General features: G+C 42.9%; 2 protein-coding genes across 4 annotated transcripts in view; one reads left to right on the top strand and one right to left on the bottom strand.

Annotated features, from left to right (window-relative positions):
- Positions 1-5954, top strand: part of AIMP2 (aminoacyl tRNA synthetase complex interacting multifunctional protein 2) — a 6855-nt gene extending 901 nt beyond the window's left edge. For 2 of the 3 annotated variants that reach the window (XM_014523575.2, XM_014523574.2), the window contains exons 2-4: positions 3837-4043; positions 4687-4918; positions 5410-5954. In XM_014523575.2, coding sequence (XP_014379061.1) covers positions 3936-4043; positions 4687-4918; positions 5410-5795 — 726 coding nt within the window. In that variant the 5' untranslated portion in view covers positions 3837-3935 and the 3' untranslated portion in view covers positions 5796-5954. The remainder of the gene's footprint in view (positions 1-3836; positions 4044-4686; positions 4919-5409) is intronic. The other variant, XM_025213119.1, reaches the window with a different exon arrangement.
- Positions 5955-6076: 122 nt separating this feature from the next.
- EIF2AK1 (eukaryotic translation initiation factor 2 alpha kinase 1) overlaps positions 6077-6915 on the bottom strand; it is a 35557-nt gene continuing 34718 nt past the window's right edge. The window contains exon 16 of the mRNA XM_014523566.2: positions 6077-6422. Within this exon, the coding sequence (XP_014379052.1) occupies positions 6291-6422 (132 nt within the window). The 3' untranslated portion in view covers positions 6077-6290. The remainder of the gene's footprint in view (positions 6423-6915) is intronic.

Raw genomic sequence — 6915 nt, 5'->3', positions numbered from 1 at the left:
GGAAGGTGAAGTGAGGCCGCCTTCGCCGGGGGAGGGGGGTGCATTGGTGCGGCCACACCTGGAGTCCTGGGTCCAGTGTTGGGTCCCGCACTACAGAAAGGGTGTGGGCAAAGTGGAGACAGTCCAGTGGCAGCGCTTGCCCCTGCCCCACTCTCTCCCTCCCTTCCTCCCTCCCTGTGGGGTCCTTGATCTGCCCCCCCCACACTCCTACCCTCCCCTTTCCACCACATCAGACTCATCAGCTGGAGGCAGCTCTCCAGGCTGCACTGCCTGCACATGTGCACTGGGCCATTTATCAACCAGATTATTGGCCTGATAGGGCCAATTTCTGACATAGTAAATTTTCTTTGTATCAGTGCCAATCTGGTATCAGACTGGTGTGTCGGTGCACCGCTACAATTCAGACCGCTTCAGACCACTTGAAATCCCCCTTTCCTGGCCACAGAGTGGTAAGGCATTGGACTGGCAGTGATCACTACATTTTTGGGGAACACTGTTGATCCATGGGTCATAATTACCTTATGAGAATTTAATCTAGACTATATTTTCTTATCTTCCTTATGAGATGCAGGACTCCCATCACAAGCTTTTTTAAAGTTATACTTTATCTTCTGTATTCCCTTAATTCACTAGGCCAGTTTCCCTGATATAAAGAAGGGAATTGGGTTAGTTTGACAATGCCACTTTTTATCTTGTAAGTGATTGTAAACTGATTGTTTAATAACTTGTTTAATAGTTTTTCCAGGGATTTAGCATTTCATCCACTCAGGCCCAATATGGAGATTAATCAGTCCTTATATCATCTCTGAAAGATATATTAGTATAATTAGCCGCATCTTACAGATCAGAAAACTGAGACGGGAAGGTAATCATAGGAAAGGCCATAGACATGCAATAGAACTAATCTTTTCCTGCAGCATTGTGCCCCAAAAATATAAGGGTTTTGTCTATAGATTTCATAGACATTAAGGCTGGAAGGGACCTCAAAGATCATCCAAGTCCAGCTTTTTTAAAGTCCAGCTATATGACATCAATCTCTTCTCCCTTGTCCCGATGATATGTCACCTGGTCATAGAAGGAGATGAGATTGGTCAGGCAAGACCTACCCATGCTGACTATCCCTCAGGATGTTGCCTTCAGCCATCTTATCCAGAAGGGTCTCCTTGATAATTTTCTCCAGAATCTTACCAGGGATTGAGGTCAAGCTGATTAGCCTGTAATTCCCGGGATCAACTTTCTGCCCTTTCTTGAAGATGGGTACCACATTGGCCTTCTTCCAGTCTTCAGGTACTTCACCTGAGCACCACGAATCTTCGAATATTTTTGCCAATGGTTGGGCTATGACATCTGCCAACTCCTTGAGTACTCTAGGGTGTAATCTGTCAGGACCAGCTGACATGTAGGTGTCCAGCCTCTCTAGGGGATCCTTTACTAGATCAACATCAATGCTGGGTATAAATACGCCCTCACCCTGGCTGTCCCGCGTCTTGCTAGGCAGGGCCGTCCCGCTGGACTGATGAAAGACCGACACAAAGTACCCATTGAGCAGACTGGCCTTTTCCTGAGTGTCAGTTATCAGCTGTTCCATTTGGTTCAGTAGGGGTCCAATGTTACCCTTGCTTCTTTTCCGACTCCCTACATATCTGGAAAAGGACTTTGTTATCCTTGATATGTATATCCAGATGAAACTCGGTTGCAGCCTTGGCTTTCCTGATCCGCTCCCTGCAGGTACAGACTAGTGCTGAGTACTCCTCCTTGGTGGTACTTCCATCCTTTATAAGTCTCTCTTTTGAGGCATAGGAGGTCCTCAAGTTCCCTGCTGGTTGGGCCAAGGGGGTTGCTGTGCCCTTTTGCTACCCTTCCTCCAACATGGGATGGCCATCCCTTGTGCTATCAGGATCGCTCCCTTGAGGAGCAACCACTCTTGGACTTCTCTGCCAGTTGAGTCGTGGTCCCTTAGGGCCTCGACAGTGAGCCTCCTGAGCTTGTCAAAGTCAGTTTTCCTGAAGTCAAGGACTTCTGTATTGCTGACTGACTTGCCAGCTTTGCGATGGGTAGTAACGGTGATCAGCTTGTGGTCACTGTCACCCAGCTTTCCATCGATTCTTAGGTTACTGACTAGATCATCCCCTCTGGCCAATACTAGGTACAGCAACGCTTTACCTCTCGTTGGCACGTAGATTTCTTGGGTCAGGTAGAGCTCATCCACGCACTTAAGGAAGCTTTGCGACCGATTGGATTTGCCCGAGCGCTCTTCCCATGAAATGTTTGGGTAGTTAAGGTCTCCCATGACAACCATGTACCGAGAGTGTGTCGCCTCAGCCAGTTCCCTGGCGAATTCTTGGTCCAGCTCTTGTTTCTGGTTAGGAGGTCTGTAGTAGACTCCTACCATGATGTCCCCTGAGCCACGTTCCCCACGTATTTTAACCCAGAGAGACTCCAGTTGCCCTTCCTGGGTGCCAATGTCAATTTGCAGGGATGTGTAGTTGTCCTTGACATGGAGAGCTACACTCCCACCCCTTCTATCTACACAATCACGCCTGTACAGGGTATAGCCATCTATACCTGTGGCCCAATCATAGGTGGAGTCCCACCAGGTCTGTTATCCCTATGATGCCGTAGTCATTCTTGTTTAGCAGGAGGACCAGTTCCTTCTGTTTACTCCTCAAGCTCCTGGCATTGGTATACAGGCAGGCCAGTGTCCCCTTGAGGGCCCTTGAATGTTTCTTACTGTTTTTTATAGAGTTTTAGCAGTAGCTTTTTTCCTAATGCCTGTAGGTATTGAGTAAATCCGAGTACTTAAAATAAAGATGAGTAAATCTAGAATAATACAGTAGGGTTTGCGTTAGTCAGTAATGTGTGTACTCGGCCAACTTCCTTTAGCACCAAAATGTTCAGTACTTGTGTTATGCAGATAGAACAGGGGTCGTTAATGTTTTTGGGGTGAATGCCAAAACCAGCTACAACCTCAACTAGTAAGTGTTGGCATGCCAGGGGCAGATAGCAGGGGAACTGCAAAGGGCCTGGTCCTTATTGTGGCGGAGCAGCTGCAGCCCTTTCCACAAGGCATGTGCGTCAAGCAAAATGCTTTTGCATACCACACTGGTACGCATGCCAGGCGTTGCCTACCCCTGAGCTAAATTCTCTGGCATTTGACTTTTTGACCAGTAATATTGCTGCAATCTCCTGCTTAAAAATTAACATGGACCAGTCTTTCATAGCTTGCTTGCGTTATTATTGAGGAACTCAAAGTACTTTAGAGAAAGAAGAGTTAGCTCTGTTTTCTGGTGGGAACACTACCACAGAAGGCAGCTTGCCTAAAACCCATCTAAAACCTCTTGAACTAAACCTCCAAGCCTCCCCTCTTGCCTTACTCTCATGCATTTGACTCTACTCCCTCATTTCTAAGAAAATGTTTCTTGTATGGCAGCTTCTGCACAAACGTCAGAACCAGCTGTGACTTTAAGGTGAGGGAGGTAGCTGATAAAGCATGATTGTTTTGTTTGGTCTCTGCATTTATGAAAATCTGATGTTTTCCGGTGTCTAAAAAGTATCTGTGTGGATCAATCAGGACTGAAAATGTCTAATATGTAGACACAGCTATCAACACATGAGACTAAGTTTTTAAAGACAACTTGCGATATTTTAACCAATAGGATTTTAGTAAACTATTTAAATAACGGGCATATTTCTAAGCTAATATTAAACAGTCTTCTGCTCATAGGAATGTATAGGTCACCAACAAATGAGTTTAATATCTGTTTAAATAGTCACATCACATATCAATCTAGAATTTGTGCTGACTTTATTAAGTGAAAATTTAAATGTCTTCCTAGGAAGAGGTGGACCCATCACTTCAAGCACTTGAATCCCGCCAAGAAGAGATATTAAAACGCTTATATGAACTTAAAAGTGCTGTTGATGGGCTCTCAAAGATGATACAAACACCAGATGCTGACTTTGATGTAACAAATATTATCCAAGCTGATGAATATTCTCCTTTGACAGCAAATGCAGCAGATCTGGATTCAATGCTTGGGAAGGTAAGTACCATCTCCTATTATCAACAAATTTACCGTATCAATTAATCAGTTACCTTTAATGCAATGTCTGAGAAGTCGTTATATTTGCTTTGCATCCAGATTTGGAAAGGGTTGGGATAGAAGCTGCAGACTGAGTAAAATTTGGGATACTCAAAACTTAAATGAACAGAACTCTTTGCGTGCTTCAAAATAAAATGTTAATTTTGGGTTGTTTATGACCTCTGGATCACAATTCCAAAACAAACTGGATACTGGAACTTATGAACATGAGTCTAAATCTCATTTCTACTGAAGTTTACGTGTTCAAATGGGACCAGGGTTTAATTCATTAGCACTTTGGCCACGTCCAGACAAGTGCGGACATATGGTATGTGGCACTGCAGACCCGTCTGCGGTGCCACACAGCACATGCAGGTGGGAGGGCCCCAGCGCACAGCAGTGAAACTGGGAGCGCCATCAGCAAAGCTAGAAGTGTCTCCACGCTGCTGCCATGTATCCCCTGAGGCCTTCCCAAGTACCCCCGGGTTGACAACCGCTGGCTTAGAATGTATGAATTTGGGCAAGTGGATTCTTGTTGCACACCAAAAACAAGCGTCTTGGCAGTGCTAAATTAACATTTGTTAATATTTTACTTTTGCTGCAGGGTTATGGTGCTCTGAAAGATATTGTGATCAATGCAAACCCTTCTCTACCTCCATTGTCACTACTAGTACTGCACAGCTTGCTGTGTGAACACTATAAAATATTGTCAGCTGTTCATACACATTCATCGGTAAAGTCAGTACCAGAAAACCTTTTGAAATGCTTTGGTGAGCAGACTAAAAAACAGTCGCGTCATGAATACCAGTTTGGATTTACTCTCATTTGGAAGGATGGTAAGAAGGCATCTAACCTATCTATTACTTATGACCCTCGTTTGTTGCCCTAGAGCAGTGTTTATCAACCAGGGTAATTCATTTTTAAAATGGGATGCTGCTCATTCAAAAAAGTTATGGAGGGATTCTTTGAGTCTGATTTGAAATCTCTGGGTTTATGTTGTGAATCCATATGTAGCTGTTTGCACTCTTAAATATTGCATGGTACCCTTAAAAGGATCTTGCATCACCCTGGTTGAGAATGGCTGCCCTATAGGAAACAGGAAGTTTCCATGTGCATGATTTTTTAACCACGTAATATATAGAAAACAAGTGGGCAAGGATGCACACACAAAATAAAGACAGCATAGACCTGATTTCAGTGCAACAACTTCAGCAGTAGAAAATGCTGCTAGGCTCACCTCAAGAACTGAACTATCTTTGTTACTTATCTTTTCCTATTAAGAACTAGTTTGTGGTGTTCACTTTTTTTCTTTTTGTTTTCATTTCAGTTCCAAAACCCCAAATGAAGTTTAGTATTCAAACCATGTGTCCTATAGAAGGAGAAGGGAACATTGCTAGATTTCTGTTCTCCTTATTTGGCCAGAAATACAATGCAGTCACTTCAACTCTAATAGACAGCTGGGTGGATACAGCCATCTTCCAGCTGAAAGAAGGAAGCAGTAAAGAAAAAGCAGCAGTCTTGCGCTCCATGAATGCCAGCCTTGGTAAAACACCCTGGCTGGTGGGAAGTGAACTCACTGTAGCAGATATTGTGGCATGGTGTGCACTTCAGCAGACGGGTAGCTCCAATGCTGTTCCAGTTAATGTGCATAAGTGGATGAAATCATGTGAGAATCTGGCACCTTTTAACTCTGTTCTTAGACTATTGAAGTAACTGTACATTCTTCATAGGAGGGAAGTGTAATTTTAATTTTATTCCACTTCATGCCTGCTGGGATGGTCTTCCTTGAAATGTACTTGATAAATAAACAGTGGACTGAATTTTCTCATTATTACTTGTAAAGTCTAATATCAATAAAGTCCTCAGAGTTGCTGTTTGAGTGTCACATTCCTTGTGTGGGGGTTTTAAAATGTTCCAAAAATAGTTTGTTCTACTATAATAAATAATCTGCTATTAACACTAGGCTAGTATTTTTATTTTAAACTCCCTTTAATTAACAGAAAGACAAACATGATCCTTTTAAAAAATGTATTTTAAATAAGCTGAGGGCAATTCCAGATAAAAGACAAAGCAAGTTGTGATGCAATGGTTAGCCATTGTCTGAAAGATCAGGCAGGACACCTTACATTTAAGTATTTTATATAAAAACATATTTAGTGTCAAAACACTAGCATCTCAGTATATACATAGTTTGACTTCCAATTTTACTTAAACTGGAGAACCAAGCTCTTTGTACTCTGCTCTCTGCTCTCTTTCTTTTAAAAGCCATTTTATTTTCTCCTTAAGCTTCTCAATTTCTTCTTCTTTCTGTTTTACCTTCTGCTTCAGAATGCAGATTACCTGAAAGAGAGAGAGTTATTTTACTTAACATTTACGTAGAAACAGGCTCTCACTTATCATATTCTTTTGCTGGGGGAGTTTAGTCATATTTTTTTAAGGGAATGGGAAGAGGAAAATGAAATTGTCTAAAGAACTAAAGATAAGAGTATAACTTGAACTGGTAGATGTAACAGTAGTTAACATTTGAAATAATTGGAAGATAATTTTTTTCCCCTTTTTGTACAGTAACAGAGAGTTTACCTTTTTAAAGAAAAAGGTCTGAAGTGTTGTAGGGTTACTGGCTAGAGCAGGGGTGGGCAAAATAATGGCCTGTGAACCAGATCTGGCCCACCAGGCTGTTCTATCCAGCCCACAGAGCCCCTAAACTATTTACAAAATGAATGAGGTAACAGCAGCCAGGGACAGTAGAACTCAGGGGGAAGCCATAGCTGGCTTTTGGCCTGGGACTGCGGGGCTCTTTGTGGCTGTGCTGGCATGAGAAATTTAGGGGGGG

This window comes from Alligator sinensis, unplaced genomic scaffold (genome assembly GCF_000455745.1).
Source record: "Alligator sinensis unplaced genomic scaffold, ASM45574v1 scaffold990_1, whole genome shotgun sequence".
NCBI lineage: Eukaryota > Metazoa > Chordata > Crocodylia > Alligatoridae > Alligator > Alligator sinensis.
Note: the sequence above shows the minus strand (reverse complement) of the source record. Positions and strands in the feature narration are given on the sequence as shown.